This window comes from Balaenoptera ricei, chromosome 3, assembly GCF_028023285.1.
Source record: "Balaenoptera ricei isolate mBalRic1 chromosome 3, mBalRic1.hap2, whole genome shotgun sequence".
Taxonomy (NCBI): Eukaryota; Metazoa; Chordata; class Mammalia; order Artiodactyla; family Balaenopteridae; genus Balaenoptera; species Balaenoptera ricei.
This window is the reverse complement of record NC_082641.1, coordinates 65,788,156-65,814,825: the sequence shown is the minus strand read 5'-3', so window position 1 is coordinate 65,814,825 and position 26,670 is coordinate 65,788,156. Positions and strand designations below refer to the sequence as shown.

Genomic DNA, 26,670 nt, shown 5'->3' with positions numbered 1-26,670 from the left:
TTTGCGTGTATTTCCTTTAAAAAAAGAAAATCAAGACTTTTGGTGAAAATCTTGTATCACAAGTCAAACAGCACAGAACAGGAACACCTCCTTTCAGAGCCTATCGTGGACCTCCTGAGGAAGAGGGACCTGTGCTGTTAAACATAAATGTTGCAGGTCTGCTGGCTTCTCAGTTCATAGCATTCGACACCCTGGCTCCTCAGCAGCTCCTTCTCTTCTGATGCATCTCAAGCTTTCAACCGGCAGAAGTGAGCCGGAGAGGCGATGAAATCATAGTGCCGATCCAGAGAGCGCAGGTAGATGAGCACGTGCAGGGCACAGGCCAACACCAGCAGCAGGGTCAGGGACGTTGCCAGGCTGACTGGAATGGCTGGTGAGAAGGAAGAGGTGCAGTCTCGGGCCTTGGCAAACTGCCCCCCCCCCCCTTAATGGTAAAGCCTTGGATCTGTCAGGAGAAATAAAAGAGCTGAAGTTAACATACTCTTTCCTCTGAAAATCTGCTTCACAGTTGGGCTAGGGGCTCTGGAGCCCTAATCAGTCAAATTTAAATACTGGGGCCACACTTGCTGAATAATTTAAACACATTATCTAACAAATGTGAGTGTGCTCTTGGGGACAGTGAAACTTAATTTTACATCAAGACTGACCCAGAAACTCTGGGATATATGGTTGTCATAATTAAGTGGCCAGAGAAATTCAAGGCCCTGAAATAAAACCTCTTTTATCTGATCCTTAGTTCACCTAAAACCACGTCTGGTGTCTCTAAAACTCAAAGCCTACTCAAAATTTTATGTGTTAATATAAATTTCGCAAAGAACATTAATTCTCACTTTCTCTGCCTTTGATTCTGTTGACAGGAAGTAGATAGGAAGAGTCTTTTAAGGGAAGATATGATTCCCAGTGACGTAAAATATAGATAATAAAAGCTAACACTTATTGAAGATTTTTTTTTACGTACCAGACACTGCCTTAACTCATTTAATACTTACAACAGCCTACGAATAAGTTACTATTTTATCTTAATTTATGGATGAGGAAATAGGCAAAGAATAGTTAAGTAACTTGCCCATAGTCACACAGCATTAAGTACAAAGAAGCTGTAATTCAAACCTTGGCAGTCTGGTTTCAGAGTCACTTCTCGGTTTACAACTCCGTAACTCCTGGTATATTGTGTCTCTTTTTCCCCCCATCACTAACTCTCCTTCTTTATCAGTTGTACCATGCAGACTTGGTACTGTTTTTGGAAGAGCTGTATACCACTTGCAGTCTGCCCAGAGAATAGAAAGAAAAGCTTTCTCATATGTGCAAATGAAGTGATTTAATTACGTGGAACTAGGAGAGGTTCAAATCGACAACTGGCCCCGTTATCTAAACACTATCACAATAAAGAAACAGGGGCTACAGAGTCTACGGAGTAATGATTCTAAATGAGAACAATCATTTGTAGAAGGCAGCTTCCACATGCAGCTGGCTTTTAGAACATAATCCTACAGTGTCACCTCATTCAGTCACCTAGTTGGTTTTAAAAGGGTACATCAGAAAATTGAATTATCCATGAATGCTTTACTGAGGATTCATTTTTAAGACTTAGGTGGGCACTTTACCATGTTTCCATGCTAAAATGATTGTAGCCACCCATCATACCATAGACATTAGGGGCCTTGCTTGCCCAACTACCTGTGCTTAGACTGAACCAAAACAACTACTGAAGGAGACTCTAGGCCTGGCTTTTAGGATACTTGGCCTGCCCACTCTATGAAGAGGCAAAGTGGCCTTCTCTTCAGGCACTAGCCTGACGAGTCAAGCTCCTCAATGACAAAAAATGGCCTCATTTGATGCTACAACTCCAGCCAAAGAGAATGTCCTGACATTGACTGCCACTTAACTCTTAAGACTTGACTGAGAACAATACCTGTGGAGGATGCCTGAGGGACACGTTGTCTATCCATGTTCTGGACTAGAGATTGCAAACACTCTGTATCTAGCCCACGGGTAAGTTTTGTTTGGCCCAGAGTTCTGAACATCCTGAAAACCTCCCCCAGGAATCTACATTTCTATCTTTAATTGAAAAGTCAGAAGATCCAGCAAGATTGGGCCTGCATTCCTACAAAGCAAAAATTAGCTGAAGTTTTACAAAATATACTTCTTGTGATGCCAGCTACATTTTGCCAAAGTCCCCAGCTGGCCCACCTGAGGCATGTGAGCTTTCACCTGAGGCACCTGAGTTTGCCATGCATGTGACATCACTCTATACTTTAATCCTAGAATAAACCAGATAGATCAGCAAAGCTATAGATGTGGAACGCAGCCTTTTGCATGCATCCCTTAACCCCCATCAGCACCAGCACTACCTCTTCCCTGGACTGGGCTTGCTTCTGCATCTGTCCACGTGAAGAGCGTTTTACAAGGCCCACCTCTGCCCCCCAGTGCTCTGCCCGCCCTGAGGCTGCTGCTGAGGATGCTGTCACACACTGCACAACACCAGGGATGAATGTGCTCCGCACAAGCACATTCTCAGCAGTCTTGTGAACCCCATGAACACGTAAAGGGCGATTCTTTCTTATGCTGGCTGCTCAAAAGCTTCAGAGCGAAATTACTGTGCTGCTTCCAGCCAGGGCAGACAGGTGGTCTCATGGTTTTGTGTACCAACTTCACTAGTGGTTTAGCTGATCTTTTCTTCCTTTTGTTTTCCTTAATCCCATGTCTTGGCTCATTTTTGGTTTTATATTTTTTATTGTAAAATACGCATAAAATCTACCATCTTAACCATTTTTAGGTGTACAGTTCAGTGGCATCAAGTACATTCACATCATTGTGCAACCATCACCACCATCCATCTCCAAAACTCTTTTCATCTTGCAAAACTGACACTCTGTACCAATTAAACACTACCTCTCCAGTCCCCTCTTCCCCAGCCCCTAGCAACTGCCATTCTACTTTCTGTCTTCAAATGTGCCTACTCTAGTACCTCATAAGTAGAATCATACAAATATTTGTCCTTTTGTGTCTGGTTTATTTCACTTAGCATAATACCCTCAAGGTTCATTCATGCTGTTGCATTTATCTGAATTTCCTTCCTTTCTAAGGCTAAATAATATTTCATTGTATGTATATGATAGATTTTGTTTTTCAATCGTCCACTGATAGACATTTGGGTTATGTCCATCTTTTGGCTACTGTCAGTAATGCTGCTATGAACATGGATGCGCAAATATCTGTTCATGTCTCTGTTTTCAATTCTTTTAGGTATATAATCGGAAGTGGAATTACTGAATCACATGGTAATTCTATGTTTAATTTTTTGAGGGACCACCATACTGTTTTCCATAGTGGCTGCACCATTTTACATTTCCACCAGCAATGTACAAGGGTTCTAATTTCTCCACATCCTTGCAATAGCTGTTATTTTCAGTTTGGGGGATTTTTTTTTTTTTTATGATAATCAACCTAATGGGTGTGAAGTGGTTTGCCCATTTTTCAAAGTTATTTTTCTTGAAGTATTTCTATAAGTCATTGTAAGTCATTTCTGGAACAAGGTAGAGATATAAATCAGTCAATTCACCTGTTCGGCAAGATTATGTGTGAATTATTCCTTGTTTTCATTATTACCTCCTCATTGCCCTTTCCACCTACTTCTCTTTTAAAAGTGCGAGAGAAATAGATACAATATATACTTCATAAATGTTATATAAATAGATATATACATTACATGTATTATAAAGTGTCTTTGGAGCCAGTCCACAATTCAAATTCTGCCTCTACCAGTTACCAATTATATCACTTTGAACAATTATGTAATCATCAGTTTCAGTCATCTCATTTGTAAAACAGGGATAATAACAGCTATCTTGCAGCATTATGATAAGTTTTGAAGACAAAATATGTAAAATAACTACAACAGGGCCAACACACAAAGAGGACTCATAAGTATTAGTTATTGTTAATCCATGCCTGACACGGTCCTGGGTGTTGCCACATATATATTAGGCTATAAATTCTTTACATCCATAAAGATAGGTCAGAAATCGAGAGGGTGGAGTAACTTGCCCAAGTGGCTGAGAAGTAATTAAAAACCATGTCTTTCGAACTCCAAAATGCAAACTCCTTCCCTACCCCAAACTACCTCACCACACTTCTCCAAGCTGGGGGGAAGGGGAATAAATATATATTCATATATGGAAAAGATTGGGAAGAACCCATAAAAGGGACATGTAAAACCCTGCCTATTTCAGCGAGTTGGAAGAACAAGTTAAGCTTTTTTCACAGGTAAACAGGTCAGAGGAAGTTGACAAATGTCTCTCAGCCCGAGATTCTGTTGGTGAAAAGGAACTTCTTATGCCTCTATGCCTTTCCCCAAATACTTTCAAGAGGATCTTTAGGGTATTTTTGACTCCCTGGCTGACAGTTCCATTCCTATGCTAAATGCCAAAGCTGTCACTCACACTTCAGATGTACTTCTTATCTGCCCTGATAGGATCACTGCTCCTCTCCCTGAAGGAAATAAAATAATTGTCTGACAATTCCTCTCCCCAGAAGGGCCTCTTGCTCCAGGAAGTGTCAGTCACTGGGCTCATGCCACAGCTTCACTCTGGCTTACATTGCTGGCATTCCTCACTGATAATTATTAGTGACTGGATACACCTTTATATAAAAGAAAGTCCTTGTGGGGGGCAGGGGGGATCACTGTGCAGGAAGAGGAAATACTTGACCCTATTCTATTTCATACCTTAGAAGATAAAGAACATAATTTATACCAATATAATTTTAACAATATCTACTCCTCTCTTTTCCTTAAACATCTATGTTTTCAAACAAACAGAATTTCTTTGGCACCAAACACACAGGTGCATTGAGCATATGCTTTAGTTTATTACCTGGAAATCAACAAAAGTGACCTCCCACAGGCTTGACATATCATTGGTGTCGCTGGGCAACAAAAAGGCATCATACCGCTGCAGGCTGCTGACGTGTTGGCAGTGGTAGGAGTAACTTGACAGAGCAAATATGCCAGTTGCATTAAAAGTTGCTGGAATTGAATTATTGAAAATAACCTCAACTCGGTGCAAACTAAACCAGCTTTGGATGGACAACTTGTTGTAACTGGTAAGGGTGAATCTGACAATGATTATAAAACAGTATTACCCCCAAAGCACTTTTACATTTGCTGATGCAGGACACTGTTGACGAACAGTACAACTGCGCCCTCTTTTGTCAGGTAGTAGAACTGGCTCAGAGAGAGGCTTTTACTTTCTAGTTCTGAACAAGAGCCTCCTGATGGGTGGGAATGAAAGCAAGTAACAGGAGAGAGCCCCCCCAAAGTGAGCAATACAAATTCCTACAAAAGGAAAAACACAAAAAGCTTGAGGATTTTTTCTTTTTTAAAATTAAAATAATTTTATTATTGCAAAAAAATTGAGAAAAACTAAATGGACAATAATATAGAATTAGCTAAATAATGGTCAAAACTAAAAGTAATAGCTCTTACTATGTGTCAAGCATCTCTCTAAATTCTTTATGTATATTTTATTTAATCTTCACTACAACACCATGAGATAGAGAATATTATTATCCTCATTTTGCAGATGAGGAATCTAAGACACAAAGGGGTTAAGTAACTAACTTGTGCAAGTTTACTCAGAGAGTACGCACTGGAGCTGGGCTTAGAATCCCATCTGAGACCAGAGCGCTTACTCTTAGCCATTTTGGAATGGAATATTCTCTAGCAATAAAAAATTATAATATGCATATGTCATGATCACTTTTTTCATTAAAAATGTGTGACTGCATAGAAAAAAATTCTGGAAAGATAGAGATCAAAATGTTAATATGATTACCCACTTTGTTATACACCTGAAACTAACACAACATTGTAAATCAACTATATTTCAATTTTTTAAAATGGAAAAAAGAAAAAAAAAGCAGCTGAGATCAGTATAGCTCAGGGTGAAAGCCTGGGTTTTGATCCTGGCTCTGCCCACCTGTAGGTTATGTTCCTGCTCCTCCTGGGAACAGCATCTTGGTGTGTATAGGGCTGACCCTCTCCCCTCTCAGTGAAGTCTCCCAGACCCTGCCAATCAGTGTATTGCAGCCCTTTAATCACTGTGATCGGTTTAGAGAGAGGCATATGCCCCAGGCTGGGTCAATAAGATGTAAGCTGTGCTATAGCTATCAAGCAACAGAGTTCTTTTATGTTGCCTAAGTGGATAACTGTCAGCTGGCCACCATCTTTCCAGCCTGAGAATGGAACTGACACAAGGACAGCAGAGCCAAGAGATGGAGAAAGATGCTGCCCTGGTGAGGTAAGTTAAGCATCTGAAGCTAACACTTTCAATCCTATTAATCAATCAGTTACCTTTTGACTTTATGCAGCCAAAAGAGTTCTCACAAATACAGCTCTTATTAGTGGTATGGTTAAGTGTTGTTAAACAACCTCACTGGGCCTTGCTTTCCTCATCTGTAAAATAGGTTGTGCTTGCTTAAATAGAGTGCTCTGTGCTGGCCTGGTGCTATAAAACATTCGACGTTATCTGGGACAGCCCCTGCTCACCCTGGGCTCCTGACTCAGATACAGAAAGGTTTTTTGAGGGATGCAATTGAGCCTGGCCACCCCCGCCCACTGCAACAATCCACCGAGAACGCTGAAGGCCAGAAGGACGGAGGTGGTGGACATCTCAGATCTGGACTCTGGAGTCAGCTGTTCCAGAGGGCAATGGGAGAGACAAGCCATTCCCAGAAAGGGCAGGCTGGCTCTGGATTCCCTGGAAGTGACTTCTGTTGTGCTCAGGGCTGGGGTGGAGCCTGCCACATTGTTTGCAGCCCTGTTTCAGATAATGGCCTGAGATTGAGGCTGTTCTGACACAGCCTCAGTGAGGTGGGAACATTAATGCACCAACAGAACGGCTCGAAGAAATTCTTCCTGGTGAAAACACCAGGTCGTTTTGCCAAACAGCTGTCCAGCCCACAGTGTCTTTGGTTCTGTGTCTCTTGGTCCACTTGAGGGCAGGAATGGCATGCCCATGGGCCTGGAGGACATGACACCCTCTGCCCCAGCCTCTCAAACCTGTGCTGGTTCCTGGAGCAGAGCCTGAGCAAGGATTTGTGGGCAAGTGATTTTTTAAGAAAATCCCAGGACAGGAGAGGAAAGATGTGAAACAGGTGGAGGGAGGGGAGAACAAGTAAGGGCGTGCATCCAGCAGGGTCCCTGGAGGGTGACTTCGGCTCTGTCCTGCTGGGATATCTGGAAACGCCTGTTGGTTAGGGCTGTCCTGGGGGATGTCTGGCCCTCTGGTGGACATGCAGGCAAAGGGCACTCCAGCAGCCCAGGGGAGCCCCTGGCAATCACACAGGTGCCTGTTGTTAAATGAGGAGAGGGAGGGAGGGAGGGAAGTGGATGGAGCAGCACAGTGCCTACTTCTGTTCCTGCCCTTCCAAGTTGCTCTTTTAAAGGGATACGTTGGAAAAGTCAGACATAAAAGGTCATATGTTGTATGATCCCATTTATATGAAATGTCCAGAACAGGCAAATCCAGAGACAGAAAGCAGACTGGTGGTTGCCAGGGGATAGGAGGGGGAATGGGGAGTGACTGCTAAGGGGTAGGGAGTTTCCTTTTGGAGTGATAAAATGCTCTGGAACTACACAGAGGTGATGGTTGTACAATATTGTGAATGTACTAAGTGCCACAGAAGTGAACGCTTTAAAATGGTAACTTTTATGTTATGTAACTTTTACCACAATAAAAAAAAGTATAAATAGAAAAAACAAATGTTAATTGCGATGACCAATGGTGGTTGGATTATGAACGATTTTCATTTTCTTTTTATAGCTCAGTATTTTCCAATCTTTCTGTTTTCAACAGATATATATAACCTTGTCTTAGTTTGAAAGGCTCCTACAGAAGCAGACCCTGAGACAAGGATGTGAGTACAAGTATTTTGTGGAGGTGATCCCAAATTTATTGGGGAATTTAGTCATTCAAAAAATGTAGAATATCATATGACATTTGTCTTTCTCTTTCTGACTTACTTCACTTAGTATGATAATCTCTAGGTCCATCCATGTTGCTGCAAATGACATTATTTCATTCTTTTTTATGGCTGAGTAGTATTCTATTGTTGTTTTTTTTTAAAATGGGGTACAGTTGTTTTACAATGTTGCGTTAGTTTCTACTGTACAGCAAAGTGAGGTAGAATTCCCTGTGTTATACAGCAGGTTCTCATTAGTTATCTATTTTATACATATTAGTGTATACATGTCAATCCCAATCTCCCAATTCATCCCACCCCTCCTCTTTTCCCCCTTGGTGTCCATACATTTGTTCTCTACATCTGTGTCTCTATTTCTGCCTTGCAAACTGGTTCATCTGTACCATTTTTCTAGATTCCACATATATGTGTTAATATACGATATTTGTTTTTCTCTTTCTGACTTACTTTACTCTGTATGACAGTCTCTAGGTCCATCCACGTCTCTACAAATGCTCACTTGTATGTGGAATCTAAAAACTGATACAAAACAGAAACAGACTTACAGACATAAAAAAAAAACTTATGGTTACCAAAGGGGAAGGGGTGGGGAGGGATAAATTAGGAGTTTGGGATTAGCAGATACAAACTACTATATATATAATAAATAAACAAGATCCTACTGTATAGCACAGGGAACTATATTCAATATCCTGAAATAAACCATAATGGAAAAGAATATAAAAAAGAATATATGTATACATACACACACATATATGTGTGTGTGTATAACTGAATCACTTTGCTGTACAAAACTTATACAGCATTGTGAATGAACTATAGTTGAAGTATACTGCAATTAAAAAAAATTTTAAATAAAGTATTGCAAATAAAAACAAACAAACAAAAGTATGTAGAATAGAGAGAAGAGAAATGACAGAGGAATGGAAGGCAGCCCCAAAGGACAAAGGTAAGCAAGTTTCCACCATGGGCAACGGGGGCTTAATGCCCACAGGGAATCCTGGGAGACAGCGTAGGACACACACCTCTGAGTTATCTCACCCGAGGGTGAGGGAGCTAGGATATTTACAGACTTCTTTCAGTCATTGCTGGGGTACAGATGGGAGGCAGTGGGCCCCTTTGGCCAGAGAAAGCTTTTAGGCAAAGAAAGGCTGTCAGTTGAAAGTTGAGCTGGTGGGGACTTCCCTGGGGGTCCAGTGGTAAAGAATCCACCTTCCAATGCAGGGGACGCAGGTTCGATCCCTGGTCAGGGAACTAAGATCCCACAAGCCATGGAGCAACTAAGCCCGTGCGCCACAACTACTGAACTCGCACGCCTCAACTACGGCCCACGTACCGCAAACTACAGAGCCCACGCACCCTGGAACCTGTGCTCCACAACTAAAGAGAGAAAACCTGCATGCCACAACTAGAGAGAAGCCCACGCACCGCAATGCAAGATCCCGCATGCTGCAACTAACACCTGACGCAGCCAAAAATAAATAAATAAATAAATGATAAATAAATCTTTAAATAAATAAATCATTTTTTTAAAAAAAAGTTGAGCTGGTGGACTATAGTGCTCTCAAATGGAAATGCCCAAGAGGATATAGACAAGGCACACTGACAATGTCAGCCACATAGCTTTATCATCAGAAAGAATAATAATCAAAAAGCTACTTTCCTCTAGGGAAAAAATTTTAAAAAGGTGCTATTTGAATCAAAAATATTCCCCATTCCTATATCAAACAGATATGTATACGTGTTTGGTCACCTTGTGAGATTCTATAAAGTGTCTCTGAAAGATGATGGCATGTATGTTCTAAATTATGACCAGTGAAACATTCGTATCCCATAATATGTAGGCACATGTTGAGGAAAGAGCTTTCAAGGTTAAACACAGGAAATGCTAGGTGAGAGGCAAAAAAAGAAAGAAAGGGGGACTGGAGACAAGACGGCAGAGTAGAAGGACTTGAGCTCATCTCCTCTTACGAAAACACCAAAATCACAACTAACTGCTGAACAACCATCAACAACAACAAAAAAAGACAGGAAATGCTAGGTTAATCAAAGTCACCAAGTGAAGCAATCTTCCTTAAGAGCGCGTCTTCATGGAAACTTCAATATACAGATTTATACCGTGAATGTCCAAGAGGACACGGTGTGCAGTCTTTCTCAAACACAGGACCCCTTTTCTGGAAATACTATAAGCATTTACACAGAGCAAAAGTGTTCCATAGAACACAGCTTAGGAAAGACTGCCCTAGCACATCCTTCTGGTTTTTCAAGAAATGTTAATGACACGGCTGCTTATCTCCACTAAAAGGGTTGCTCCTATAGGAAAAGAAACATTATATTTTTATAAGAAAAAATTTTTTAATGCCTTCAAATTGCTTCCCACCCCTGGAGCAGTTCCTAACTCCTTGGATAAGCCAATGTTGGCAGATGCATTATTCCATACATAAACACAAAAAAATGCAGGCCTATGTTGATTGTCTGCTAGGGAATTCAGCTAACAGAGAATTTTTAGTTACAGTTAAATGATAAGTGTGACTCAGTTGTAAGGAGCTATACAGAAAATAACTTCAAACTAGAGCCTCAGTTTTGGAGCTTTAAACATATTTTATTCTTTGCTCAGAGGAAAGAGGTATCCCATTCTCAGGTTCATGCATTTTCTAGGTCGCTAAAGGAAGAAGGAAAAAGTATAGTTGCTTTGGTAGAAACTAAAGAAAGCATTGCTACAGGATCCCATCATAACATCACTGACTTTTCAGTGTAATTAGATAAATGTGGCATTTCATGTGTCACAATACTGGGCACACAGTAGCCCCTTGATAACTTACACGTTGAATGAATAAATTATATGGAGCTAATCTGAAGTGCTGAACCTATGACATTCCAAAGTGCTATCCATACCTACCTTATATCAATACCTCTGGGATTTTCAGCGTCACCAAACTTCAGAGACAATCTTAGAAAACAGAAACACAGTCCATCAAAATAGGAATAACCCTTACTCCACACTATACTCAAATATTACCTCCAAATGGATCACAGGTCTAAATGTAACAACTAAAACTATAAAACACATAGAAGAAACATAAAATAACATTTGTGCAATCTTGGGGTAAGAAACAGCTTCTTGAAAAAATGTAAAAGTATGAACTATAAAAGAAAAAACGGATAAATTGCACTTTATCAAATTTTAAAAACTTTTGCTCTTCAAAAGATACTGTTAAGAAAATGAAAAAGGCAAGTCACAGAATGGGAGAAAATATTCACAACACATATACACAAAGAATTTGTATCTGAAATACAGAAATAGCACGAACAACTCAATAATAAGGAGACAACCCAACTTTAAAGTGTTCAAAAGACATGCACGTCACAAAGGAAGATATACAAATAACCAGTAAGTACATATAAAGGTGTCAATATCATTAGTCATCAAGCAAATATAAAATAAAACCACAATAAGATGCCATGGTACAGTAATCGGTATGGTTAAAACTTTTTTCAAAAAAAAAAACACTCTTAAGCTTTTAGTATCTATATTTATTCACATTTTCTGGAACATTAACACAAGATTTCCTGGAGACGAGATAGATTATCACTAACCCAGAGCAATAACCACATTGGTTCCCCTTTTAGCCCAATTCTTCCCCTGCTGAAAGCCAGATGCCATCCTGCACCTACTGGGATTTACAACACAGGTAAGGAACACTAAAATTATGAACCTGGGAGCTCATAGAGGAGACAGTGGTTCCTCCTTCAACTCCTGAGAGAAGGAGAAAGACATTTGCTTCCTTAGTGTCAGAAATTTTCCTTGGAAAAATAAAAGTGTATGAGTTTTATTAGCCTTTGGATGGGAGCAAACAGCTCACCATAAAGGAAACAAATGGGTGCATGTCTAATACCCATGTAGGTAAATAAAGTCTCCAAGGAGACGATAAGAAGCTTCTCTGGGTTTCTAAGCCCTGGAATATCTCGATGGTACTGAGCTTCATTACTCCTTGACATGTAATCACATTCCTCTGAGGAGGTACATCTCTTACTAACTCCAAGACTTATCTTGTAACCCAGGTCCGAGCAAAATTTGTTTAGAAATTGCTAACCATACAGAAACATAATAATATTTTCTCTGTAGTCCCACACTGATCATACCTAATGTTGGTAAGGATGTGAAGTAGCTGGAACTCTCATACAACGCTGGTAGAAAGGTAAACGCTACAACCACGTTAAAAAACCATTTGGCAGTTTCTTAATAAGCTAAACATACACATACCATATGATCTAGCCATTCCAGTCCTAGGTATTCACCTAAGAGAAATGAAAATATATGTTCCTATAAAGACTTGTACATGAATATTTACAGCAACTTTATTTGGAAAGTTATCTAAAAACTGGAGGAAAAAACAAATTTCCATCAAGATAAATAAGTTGTGATATATCCATACAAAGGAATACTTACTACTCATCAGTAAAAAGAAATACACCTTTGACACATGCAACAATGTAGAAGAATATCAAAATCATTACTAAGTGAAGGAAGCTAAACTAAAAAAGAGTGTACACTATACGATTATAGTTATATAAAATTCTAGAAAATGCAAACTAATCTATAACAATAGGAAGCAGAACAGTGGTTACCTAGAAAGGTGGGAATGGCAGAGGGATGGATTACAAAGGGGCATAAGGAAACTTCTGAGTGTGATGAAAATGTTTGCTGTCTTGCTTGTGATGACGGTTTCACAGGTATAAACGTATGTCAAAACTGACCAAACTGTATACCTGAAATATGTGCAGTTTATTATATTTCATTTAAATTTCAATAAGGTTGAAAAATAAGAATGATGAAAAGCTAAATACAATTGAAATGGGAAAATGTGAGAAATTTAAATATATAAAGGATGATGCTGATATGTGACATTATGTCTTGAAGTTATAACACCTCAATATACATTATAAAAACAAAAAAGCCAAAGTAGATGGTTATAAAATGTCCAATTACAAATTTGAAAAAAATCACACAAATATAATCTCATCAATTTGGTCCCACTTATCAAGAAATAGAAATGTCAATGACTGAGCTCGTTTATCTTCCTACTACTTATGGAGAAAGGGAAGGAGTATTTACAAAATTAACCATATTAATAAGATCGCTAAAAGAAATATCTTTATTTCCTAACATCATAAGCTTAGATACCTTAGAAGCGCTCATTTACAAACACTTTATAAGCTAATTTACTCGGTAAAGCAAGTTTTCAGGAGGATTTTTCTCTAACAATATTCTGATAATCTGTTAGAAATTACTGAAAATACTTTAAAGAAATGAAGTGCATTTCTTGGATTGTACTTTATAAATTTGACTGGTCACTTACTCTAACAGAAGTTCTCTAGTTCTTCCAAGGAATCAGAATAGCTTAGTTACTCACAAATTGGGTCTCCGGCTAATGAACTAAAGCTCCAAGCAAAGCCACGCTGTGCCCACCCGAATCTCTGGTGGAGCAGCTCAATGGCCTCCATGCTTCTGATGCCCCAAGAGCTTTCTCCAGCAGTCCTGGTTTCAATGAAAGCTGTTAACGTGCTCTGCTGTGGAGTAAAGAACATGAGGCCCAATTTCAACAAAGCAAATTCAGCAATCATTCAGTGAGATTTTTTTATGTGCCAAGCACTGCACCACATGCTGCACCATAAAGGGGAAATACAACCTAGGGAGTCACTCAAAAAAGAGCTTCACTTACTCTTCCAAGCGCCCTACCCTCCCATGTTTAAAACAGATTCTGAATTCTTGAGACTTTAATTGCCTAAATTCAAAATACACACAGATGCTGGGACTATGCTCTGTTTGTAAGGCTTTCACTACTTAAAAAGACTTCTGTAGCAAATCTGTCTGCCAACAATTTGCCTTTCCCTGAACATTTTGTTTCCAAGCACTAAAATATGGTCATTTTTTTTTTAAATCTGTGCTTTTGACCTTACATGGTTATGTCTTAGCTTGGGTTTGTTCTTTCCGCAACTCCCTTTCTGGTTCTTGAATGTAAGATTTCCTTGCCAGCACAACAAAGGCATCTCACTAATCTATGCAATTCACAGGAGTCAGGGACAGTCTCAGCAGCTGGTCCTTGAACGCCTCACATCCTCATGCCCTTGAAGCCTCCCCCTCATGCCCTTGGGTGGGCTCTCCAGGATGCCTGCACACTCACCTGAGCAGGACTCCAAAAGGTGGATGATACACGCTCAGAACTCACCCACTAGAATTCTTGGGCAGTGACAAAGAAAAATAAAAAATCATTAATTTGTGTATTATGAAAACCAAAGGTTCCTTAGGCCTCTCTACCAGGTAACTAGACACTGTTTTACTCTAGTTGTCATTAGTATCTTATACTTTGAGTAGCACTTGGCAAAGTTCTCATGCATACATTTCCTCATTTGATTTTCACACCCCAATGAGATAGGGCCAAGAGAGAGGAGGGAAAATGGCATTGTTAAAGATGTTTTAGACCCCAGCTCTATTACCATACAGGCTGTATGATCTTAGCAAGTTTCCTAACCTCACGAGCTTTGATTTCCTCACCTGAAACACTGATGATAACTGTACCTGTGACTCAGGGACTTACTCGCAATAGCATTGTGAGGAATAACAGAGTGGCTCCTGTTTATAAAGTCACAGAGCTCACTGGCAGAACTGGGCCTAGAAGCTAAGTTTTCATTCTTTCTGTCTCTAGGTTCCCAGCGATAATCAAGGTTTCTCAAGTCCAGCAAAAAGCTGTGGTGCCCTCATCTTCCCCACAAATTCCCTGGGGTCAGGATAAATGGAATCAAGCAGGGCCAGTCAGCCATGGACAGGCAAGACTATCCCCAGGCAATCAGCCTCTCTCCCCGCAGCTGACCACAAATAAAGAGCACTGTAGGGAATTAATTAGAGGCTGAGGAAAAAGTCCTGAGCTCTCAGCAATGCTGGAGTCTCTTTGATAGTTATGCTGTAACAGAATAAACAAATCCGGGAGGACTCTGGATTTTGCTTACAATTCCCTAGCTCTCTGATAAGAGATAGTCATTCTGAATAGCAAGATACTTACTAAAACTTGTAATGTAACTTGTAAGCATACATGAATATAATCCATTTTTTACCCATCATCAAGAATTTTTAAATGAGAAGTAAAGTTCAGAAATAAAAAAGTGTTTCCACCAAAGTATATAAGAATAATACAGAGAAACACACACACACACACAAACACAGAGCATGCTATGGTTTATACAAAGCATTCTGCCCATCTAAACCAGGCCAGAACAAATGCAGAGCATCTTCCAAAAGCCTCCATTATGCCAACAAATGTTGAAAGCAAGGAGCTTTATAGAAAGCAAGTGGGACATGCCAGACTTCCTCCCTCTGGACCAAAACAAATACAAGCAAAAAATATTTGCTTGGATGGCTGAAAAGCAGAGAAAGGCACTGGAAATCGACTTCCTCTTCGAAAGGGATAGTTGTTTAATCTGCTTATCTCAAGTCAAAAATAATTATTCTAATCATTTTTTACATGTCCTAAAGAATTCTCTGAAATTTGGCCATTCAAAGGTACCCTTGCACATTTGCAAACAGGCAATGTTCCATAACTTGCAGAACACTTCCTAGAATCAAATATCTGCCCTGGCTAGATGGAGTCAGCTTTCTTTGTTTCACCCACTAGAATATGTATGACTCTGCTCACCGATAGGCAATTTCCTTCCTGCTGGGACAAAAGTAGTTTGACACCTCACATTTGGAGTTGACACAGAGCCTGGAATCCTTTCTCTTTTTCAGAACGAGTTTGGGAAACTTCATTTTCAGAATCCTGAACTTCCACAAAGTATTATAACAATTAGCTAAAGTGTTCAGAAGGAAATTCCTGGGAAAAAAAATAAGAAATAAAAAAAATTAATTTCTGACTTGACTTGTTCTTTCATTTTAGACGTTAGACATTTCCTCAGAAATGTATGTCAGGGTCATGTACAAAGGAGCCTACTTCTACTTTCTGAAATGACAGAAAACTGGACCACCCAGTTAATAGGCTACACTCGCCCTAAGGGTTTGCTCCAGCAAAGCAGTCAACTTACATGGCACTTCCTTCACTGTAATTTGAGTTGCCAGCGCCCACTATTGCCTTCTGGCCAATGGCTTCATCTGTAAGGTCCAGCCAGGTCTGATTCTTAAATTTAATTGTTATTCTTTTGGCCCAAAAGAGAATGCAGGGAATTCCATCCACGGAGACATTAACCGGGCTATGATGGCTGAATGTATTCCAAGGTTCTTTTTCTAAATCTTTGTCTGCTCAGATTGTAGTTGAGAGCCTAATTAACCAAACAAATGAAATTTAAGATATGAATTTGTATCCATGGTACAAAAGGCTTCTTGGAAGTAAAAGAGCCAATTCGAAACCTGTTGAAACTCTACTAGCTCCAGAGTCCATGCTATTGTGGGGAAAAGATGGGTGGACCTATCAAGCCTAAAAATGATAGGTGTACCTGAAAGGCACATGAACCCAGTTCCACAAAGCACCAAAAATGTAAAGGAACAAATTATAAAAACAAACAAACCAAAAACCAACTTTGAAAGTAATAATATTAGCAATAATGACTTTAAAAAGTCACCAGTCACCATGCTGGGGGAGGAAGAGGGGATAAATAGGTGGAGTGCACCAGATTTTTAGGGCCGTGAAACTACTAGTCTGTATAATACTGTAATAGATAGATATCATTATACATTTGTTAAAACTCATAAAATGTGCGACACGAAGAATGAATGCTAATGTAAACTATGGACTTTAGTTAATAATGTATCTAGTGGATTATCAGTTTTAACAAATGCATCACACTAATGAAAGATTTTAAATACAGGGGAAATTAGCAGGGGTGGAGGCTGCAGACTGGAGAGGTATATGGGAATATTCTGTACTTGTGGTCAATTTTTTCTGTAAACGTAAAACTACTAAAAAAAAAAGTCTATTAAATTTTTTAAAAAATCCACCATGCCTTGAAACTAATGGTGGTAATCTTTTCAAAAAATAATATAAGAACCCAAATAATTCAGAACTTTAAATAAATTCATTAATATGTTAAACAAAGAAAACAAGAGGTTTCTGAAAATCAAGCGTAATTCCCCAGACCATTAATGTCCAACAGAACTTCCTGTGATATTGGCTATTATGCACTGGAAATGTAGCCAGTACAATTGAGGAGCTTAATTTTTAATTTTACTTAACATTATCCAATTTGAATTTAAATTTAAATAGCGGCATGTGGCTAGTGTCTACTGTCTTGGAGAGTGTAGTTCCAAGGTCATTTAATATACATAAACTAGCAAGGTATTCTAACCTTATTCTACATCTTATGAAACCTTTGCAGATTTCCAGGAAGCCCAAGACAATGCACTTCAGCATGTCATGTCACTCTGGAGATCATAAAGGCAGGTCTCTATCCGAAAGAAGATCCACTTATCTAGAGCAACTATTCCATACCAATTACTCCAGTGTAAACAGAGATAAAAGAGAAATTGAACAGGCAGCAGCAACCCAAGTTTACCAGTAACCAAAGATAAACTGTTACTATAGTGATCCTATCTGGAAAGCAACAAAAGTAAAACTGAATATTGTAATGAAAATACTGTATATGACAGCAAGTGAAACTTTAGTGTTTTCTCAACTATAAGATTACCATAATACATTTCCTCACCCAAAGTTCAAGAATGTTAGTTATTAATAGAATTATAACATATTTTCACAGTGGCTCTGACCTGATTGAAATGTGTTTACTTTTTTTTATGATACAATCTGGTTTCCTAACATGTTCATACCTGTGTGATTGGTATTGTTGTCAAATCCTGCACTGGTTTCATACCTCCATTATTCTGTTGATCTGTCAAATAAAATGATATGAGTACAAAGGCTAAGTGTCATATATTTATTAATGTAATTGAGTGACAATAATATGCGAAGCACAGGCTTAAGTCTCTTTTGGCTCATAATTTAGAATACTGTAGTTTAAGAGATTTTCACATCAGACTGCTGGTGCCAGTACTGGTGTTCAGGGAAGCCCATCACAGACAGAACCCTCCCTCAACCCCCCAAGGAATCATAAGGGAAATTACAAGTCTTACCATTGTTCATAACCACTTCTTTATTTGAAGATGTTGGAGAGCTGAAACTAGAAGAAACAAAAATAAAAAGATGCTGAACAAATATCTACATTTTAGATTTTATATGTAATTTTAAAGACATTTTGGTTTATTACATCTCAGAGTAGAGGAGCAGAACCTTAGCCTGTCAAAACTGTTCACTTTTGAATAGTGAATTTCTGATTTAAAAAGTAATACTATATATGTTCTTCAAAGACAATAAGGAAAAGACTGAAAACTTTAAAGTAGAAAAAATGTTTAAATATCAACCCTAATGTTCATTCATTGAATAAACAATCTACTCTGAGAGTTTACTATGTGCCAAGCAGTATGCTAGACACTGAGGTTTAACCAAAAATAAATAATAACCAAATAATAAATCAAATAACCAAATAATAAAACATAATAAAATATTTTACAGTGAAATTTTATTCCACATTGTACTGTCAACATATTAAAGCAAAAGTATTCAACCCTTTTTATTTAAAAAAAAGACAGACTCTATTGCCAAAAAGGTATTTCTGAAAATTATGAAGATATAAATTATAATAATATATCCTTCCAGCGTTTCACTCTACATACATGCATACACACCCTACACACAAATATAATTTATTTTTTATATCATTTAAACAGATTTTTATAAACACCCTGTTTTAAAGCATGTAATATTTTTACTTAAAAATATATCACAAATATTTTCCCACGTTATTACATATTTTTCTGACATAATTTTGAATTACATGTGGTATTACATCATACAAATGTATTAATTTATTTAACTAAAAACCTACTAAGTATTTAAGTTGTTTCCAATTAATAAACAATACTACATTGAACATTATCATGGATTATTTGTTCATACTCCTGAGAAGTTCCTTAAGATAAATTCCTAGAAGTGAAATTGCTATGTTAGAAGATATATACATCTTTTTATCGTGGAATATTGCAAACATATACAAATTTAAACAGAAAAATATAAGCTCCTTCACCCTCCCCAAGTACCTGTGCCCATCATCCAGCTTTAGTAATTATCAAGTCATAACCAATCTTGTTTTACCTATGTGCCCACCCACTTCCCCACTCTGGTATTATTATGAAGAAAATATCAGAAATTATATCTATTTAGGTATGTATTTCTAAAAGATAAGGACTTTAAAAAGTAACAGCCCAATTATATCTAGAAAATATTAATAATTCTTTAATATTAAATATCACATCAGTTTAAATCTCCAATTGTGTCATGTCATAAAAATTTTTAGTTTATTGCATATTTTTAATTTTTCATAAGTTGTACCTGTAATATATGAGAATGCAGATCAAATTCTATATTTAGAGACTCCTATCCAAGACCTATATATATAACTATCATATAAACTCAACATTTTTACAATTAGAGAAATATATGTATTACACATTATTATCTATATGCAAAACATAATTTTGGATAAAGAGTTACTAAATCTATATTATAGTGAAATGCTTTAGAATTAATTATATGGAACCAATTACAAATTAAATGCACCATTCTCCTTGTAATACAACCTCTAACAGCTAGTGAGAAGTTCTTAAGATGATAAATTGATAACTATAATGTCTACTAGATGCTGTTAATAAATTCATATATGCATGCAATTATTTTTTCACTTTATCAGCTCTATTGACATATAATTTAAGTACAATAAACTGCATTAATCCATTCAATGTGTACAATTTGATGGATTTGGGCATAGACATATACCTATGACACACTGCCACAATAAAGATACAGAATATTTACATCCCACAGAAGTTTCCTCATGCACTTTTGCAGTGAAGAGATGTTTCCTCCACCTCAGCCACAGGCAACTACAGACTTACTTTCTGTCACTTTAGACTAGTTTGTATCTTCTCCAATTATAAATAGAAGCATATAACATATATTCTTTGGTGCTTGGATTCTTTCAGATTTATGATGACTAAAATTCACTGATGTTGTTACATGTATCAATATTTCATTCCTTTTTATTACTGAGAAATATTTCATTGTATGGATATACCACATTTTGTCTATGAACCCATTGATGGACATTTATGGGGTTTTGTGGAATATGTTTTTGTTTCTCTTGAATACATACCCAAAGTAGAATGGTTGAGTCATAATGTATAAGTTTGTTTAACTTTTAAACTGCCAATCAGTTTCAGCATGTGAGCTTTCCTGTAGCTCCACATTCTTATAACATTTGGTATTGTCAGTCTGCTTAATTGTAGCCATTCTAATGTGTGTGGGTTGCTATCTCATTGTAGTTTTAATTTTCATTTCCCTGATGACTAATGATGCTGAGCATCTTTTCTTGTGTCTAATGGCCATTCATATATTTTCTTTTGTAAAGTGTGTGTTTAAAACTTTTTCCAATTTTTAAAAATAAGTTCATGGTCCTCTTACGAGTTGAAAGAATTCTTTGTATGTTCTAGATACAAGTTCTCTGTCAGATATATGCATTGAAAATCATTTTTTCCATTCTATGTCTTTTTCATTTTCTTAATGGTGACTTTCAAAAAGCAAAAGTTTCAACTTTCAAAAGTCTAATGAATTTGTTTTTCTTTTATTGTCCATTTTTTTGTGTCTAAAAGAAATATTTCCTAACATAAGGTCACAAAGATTTTTTCTTGCATTTTATCTAGAAGTTTTAAAGTTTCAGCATTTACATTTAGCTATGTGAGGATCAATTTTGAGTTGATATTTGTGAGATAAGGTACGTGTAACATTTTGAAGACTGGAAGAAAGAAAATGTCCTATAAGCTTCCAGAAATAAAAAACAAGAATCATACAAGGATTCAGAAAATGTATTTCTTACACCCTTTCAAAAGCTAATGGAGGACATGCTCCACCAAAGTAAGGGATAAAACCAAGAAAGAGGAAAGCATAGGTTCTAATAAACAGTGGATCAAACTCAGAAGAACAATGAAGAGAAACCTAAGGATGACTACTGCACATCAGACCTAGAGAGAATCAATCCAGATCGGAGTAACAGGACAAAAGGGCTCTGAAGAAGGGAAACCTAGAGGGAGATCTCTACGCAAAAGGAGGATCTGAGAGACAATGTTATATGTTAAATACTCTGTTGATAATAAAAGGAAGTTGTTACACAAAATCTAAAATGTATAAATTGAGAAATCATCTGCATATATCATTTAAATAATAATATTTAATACATACAGTGGTGGACTGTATGATTGTTCCCAACTAACTCCCTAGGAACAGCAATCCCAGAGATGAATATATCCTTGTCTTTGGCCATATTCCTTGTAGTACCTCCCTGTGGGGGGAATATTTCCTGCCCCATCATCAGGCTTGGCTATATGTCTTGGAATAGGGGCCAATGGAATATGAGTGGAAGCAATAACGTGCCAGTTCCACAGAAGCTTTAAGAGACGTTACATGTGTCTGCCACCCCTTGCCCTTTTCTCTTTGACATGATAATGGCATGTCCAAATAGAGGCTGCTCTTTCAAGTCTGGGTCTTGAAATGAGAAGACATGGGAAACAGAGCTGGAGCAGGGCCATGGCAGCCCACCTGTAGCTGTCAACATGTAACAGGAGTGAGAAATAAATGTTTGAGATTGTAAGATTCTGGAATTTTGGAGTTGTTTGTTACTAGAGAAAAGCTGACGAAATAGGAGACAGTTTTTTAATAATTTATTATGTGTCTTGGTACCATTTGATTGTTTTAACCATGTATATGTATTACTTTGATAAATTTTTCTAATTTATTCTTTTTTAAAAGGTGTCTTACTTTAAAAATTTATAAATTAGCATTCTGATTTATACTATGTCTCTTGTGAGTAGGGTTAGCATTAATCAGTCCTCTGAATCAAATCACACCTAGGAGCACTAAGAAATTAAATTTCCTGAGCAGCAAGCATGAGGCTCCAATCAAAATAATCATATAACCACAATAGAGATATGCTTTAGCCAAAAGATCTCTACCTACCTAAACTCCAAATTCTATAGTACAAGTTAAATAGTAACTGAATATATGAAAGAAACACTAATACCCCAGAAATATTTCTTGAAAAGTTTCAAGCTTTCTAATATCACCATATACAAATAGATTTTTAAATTTTTTTAATTTGAACTTTATCCAAAAATCATAATTCATGATACAAGGTTAAGGATTCAATTTTAAAATGTTTTAATGAACAAAAACAGAAAATTGAGATATATTTTACCTAAATAAGATAATAAGATATCAAGTCATTTGAAAATATCTAGTCAGCAAAGGAGTTTAATGTTTACAGAATAAAAGTATATGAATAAATGAATGAGTTATTGTATCATTAATATGTTTGGCTTGAGACTCTACTAATTAAAATTTTCCACGTGTTCACTAATGAAAAGCTTTTAGCACACAAAATAGGCTTATTTTCATTTCAATGAATCTATGGACATACAATAATGCTGCTATACTTCTTTTTCAAATAAACTCTAATTTGGATAGGCCTTGCCCACACCCATAAGCCTAAACTAATGAGGTTTTAAAGGAAGCCATAATCTCAACCAAAGACAAAATACTGTACACATGAATTTTCACATCACTACATGATCTCTGAACTAAAGTAGAACTAAAGGATTATCTGGTTAAAATTATCCATGTGAATAAACTAAGAAACACTGATTTTTAATGTAAAAAAAGTAAAACTACATTAGCACTAAAATATTCAGACCCTTTTCCAGTAAAAGGGAACTCTGCAATACATGAAAAGTAATCAAGAGCCCTAGGCTTGCAGTGGCTGGCGAAATATTTTTGATTTACCAGGTGTTCCATCATGAGTCTCCCAAGTATGCCTTCATGAAGATGAAGGTGAAGTAGCTCCTTCATGGCTCTGCTCAGGGTGAAGATCAGGTTCCTACCAAGGCCTACAAGACCCTGAAAGGCCTCAGCCTGCTAGCTGTGCTCATTTCGCCTCCGCCCCTCTCTCCTCCAGCTACACTAGCGTTCTTTAGTTCAGTTCCCTGAATGCTTCATGTTCCCTTCTTCCCTCATAAGAGTCTTAGCACCTGCTGTCCCCTCTACCTGGAATGTTCTCCATCCTGCCCTTCCCCCTACCTCCTTGTCAAGTCCTCCATATTCTCCAGATCACAGCTCAAATATAACTTCCTCAGAAACACTGTCCCTAACTTTTCAGACTAGTTCAGATCCCCCTATTATATGTGTTCACAGTCTACCATACTTTTCTTTCAAAGCACATTTCACAGTTTATTTGTAATAATATCATTCATTTGATTAATGAGCACCTCTGCTCTAGATTTAAAGGTCCATGAGAGCAGAGACTATATCTGTTTTGCTCACCATTGTACAACCAGCACCTAGCACTGTGCCTATTTAAAAGTATCAAGTATTAAAAATATGTGTTACATGCATAAATGAACTAACAATTTAATGAACGAACAAACTCTGAAAGGCAAGTAGGAAATGGGAGATCACGGGGGGTGCTGTGTGAGAGGGAAAAGATTTCCTTTTTGTTTAAGTATAAACCCAATTTGAGGAAGGAATATGTAAATGAAGAGTGATGACCCCTACTTTCTCTAAGCTTAGGTAACATGTATCAGGCTTAAAATACAATCACCCTTCCTAGAGACTTAAGAACCTTGAATTACTCATAGAATTGAAATATATTTTAAATTCTAGATCTATGATTTGAAAGAACATTCATAAAACAGCAACTGTTGTTTCCTTCATAATGAATTAATATGACATATTATTAGATTCAAATGATCATTGATTTGTATGATTTCTAGGGTCTCTTCTGGAGCTAAAATTATTTAAACCCATTAATCTTGCTTCAAAAACAGAATTGGGATTTTTACAGTTCTTGGTGTATATTTTACCAGTGTAATACACAAATCAGTCATTTCTGTATAAACCAGGTGAGGAAACATTACTAAGCTTTAACCACCTAAGGAGTGTAGGTCATTTATTACTTGAAAGTGAACCTGACGGAAAGCACTAACTGATTTGGAAACAATGTGGGGAAACAAATAAAAGATACCTGTACTTACTGTTTTTATTAGCTGATGACTTAAGAATTCCTTAACACAAGTTTTGGCAGATCATCCTGCTTGACACCTTCCTTTGTGCTCACACTAAATCCCCTGATGGATTTGTTGCGAGAGCACATAATGAGTAACTGGGGGATGTGACATAAGTTAATTGCTATTCAGATTTTGCATGTTCTTCTTTATATAGAAATCTCTATATGTTCCCTTACATGGTATGGAAAGAAGCCAAAAGGACAAAGGAAACAGAAATAGAAATTTTGCTTGTTAGTTTTAAATAGTATGTACTCCACACAATTACCGTCTCCTACCAGTTAAAATGATTTAATACCTGTTCTTTGGGGGACAGGTAACATATTTCTGAGGTTTTTAAATGTTTTCTTACTCTCTTCTCACATGAAAACAGCAGGAGAAACCAAAATTAACATTTACTTATAAGTATAAAAGAAACATGAACACTGATTTGAGTCATTTTCTCATAGAGATATACTTTGATACATAATACAAATGTTTCTTGGATATTTTGAACAAATAAATTAACTCTTCTCTCTTATAATAAAGATTATATTTTAATCTCTTATTTATAAACTCTCATTCAATGATTTTAGTAGCTACCAAATGATCTAATCTAATATATCCATTTTGAATTGTTAACAAATGTAGCTGTGCAACAATATAAAGAAATTACAGAACCACCTAATTTCATACTTGCACTGAAGTTCGCAGATGCATTATATTAAAAGATGTGCAGTTACTCACCTTACATTCTCCCTGGCAAGTAACTGGTCCAAGGTCAGTGAAAATCCCATACATAAAAAAATAAGTGAAAAACAAAAGAAGATTTTTCTTCCCATCAAGAAATGAATCCGTTTTTTCAAACCAGGCACATCTGTTAATTCATAAATGCAAACAGAGCAGAGGCAGTACTTTTTACGCCTTGTGACTGACTAATATATTCAACCAATAAAAAGATAGCTTTTCCAGGATGTATTATGTGTGGGAGAGGGTGGAAGGAGGGGCCTGATACTGTTTAATTTAGAGTACGGAGTGAAACTAATGAGTCTGTTTAGGTTGTTTGATTATTCATCGCAATGAAAGATTATTAAGCTCTTTTTATAAACTGGCATAGTTTTGGTACTCTCTCAAGGATCTCATAATGCTTTTCAGGAAACAAATTCTCCTCAAAAATCTATGAAGTATACAATATCATATGCATTTTTCAGGTGAATAACTAAGTAAAACTCTCTGAGGCTAAACTAATTTTATGTATGTGTCCTAGAACACAGTTTCCTATTGAATTCATGACTCTCCATTTGCTGAGAAGCATGGAATGCAATGGTAAAGCACACTGGCTTTGGAGTCAGACAGCACTCAAGTACATTCCCAGCTCCAGCTCTTACTAGCTATCTGATATTAGGCAAGTTACTTTTCCTCATTTGCAGAGTGGGGACAAAAGTACTTAACTCAAAGAATTGTTGTGAAGATTAAACAAGGTCCTGAATAGCCAAATCTACCTTGAGAAAGAAGAACAAAGCTGGAGGCATCACACTTCATGATTTCAAAATACATTACAAAGCTACAGTAATTAAAACAGAACAGTACTGGCATAAAGACAGACATATGGAACAACAGAACAGACTAGAGACCCTAGAAATAAATACATGCACATAAGGGTAACTGGTCAACAAGGGTGCCAAGAACATACAATGGGGAAAGGACAGTTTCTTCAACAAATAATGCTGGGAAAACTGGATATCCACATGCAAAAGAATGAAATTGGATCCTTATCTCACACCATACACAAAAATCAACTCAAAATGGATTAAAGACTTAAAACCTAGAAGAAAGCATAGGGGAAAAGCTTCAGGACATTGGTTTTGCCAATAATGTTATGGCTATGATCCCAAAGCATGGGCAATAAAAGCAAAAACAGACATAGGACTACATCAAACTAAAAAGCTTCTGCACAGCAAAGGAAACAATCAACAGAGTGAAAAGGCAACCTATAGAATGAGAGAAAATATTTGCAAAACATACGTCTGATATAGGGTTAATTTCCAAAATATATAAGGAACTCCTACAACTCAATAGCATAAAACAAATAACCCAATTTTAAAATGGGCGAACGATTTGAATAGACATTTCTCCAAAGAAGACACACAAATGGCCAACACGTATATGAAAAGTGCTCAGTGTCACTAATAATCAGGGAAATAAAAATCAAAACCACAAAGAGACATCATCTCACACCTGTCAGGGTGGTTATTATCAAAAAAAGAAGTGTTGGCAAGGATGTGGAGAAATTGGAACCCATGTACACTGTTGGTGGGAATACAAAATGGTGCAGTTGCTATGGAAAACAATATGCAGACTCCTCAAAAAATTAAAAATAGAACTACCATATGATCCTACAATTGCTCTTATGGATCATTATCCACAAGAATTGAAATCAGGATCTCAAAGAGATATTAGCACTCCCATGTTCACTGCAGCACTATTCACTATAGCCAAGAGGT

General features: G+C 37.2%; 1 protein-coding gene across 1 annotated transcript; it reads right to left on the bottom strand.

The window, feature by feature from the left end:
- On the bottom strand, nt 1–25,054 carry LOC132362357 (V-type proton ATPase subunit S1-like protein). The gene is given in 9 exon segments (XM_059916698.1): nt 1–422; nt 425–445; nt 4,875–5,115; nt 10,883–10,933; nt 16,060–16,265; nt 16,267–16,293; nt 17,795–17,856; nt 18,098–18,144; nt 24,914–25,054. Coding segments are annotated over 9 exon segments (1,035 nt in total). The 5' UTR covers nt 25,009–25,054; the 3' UTR covers nt 1–137.
- Nucleotides 25,055–26,670: the final 1,616 nt, after the last annotated feature.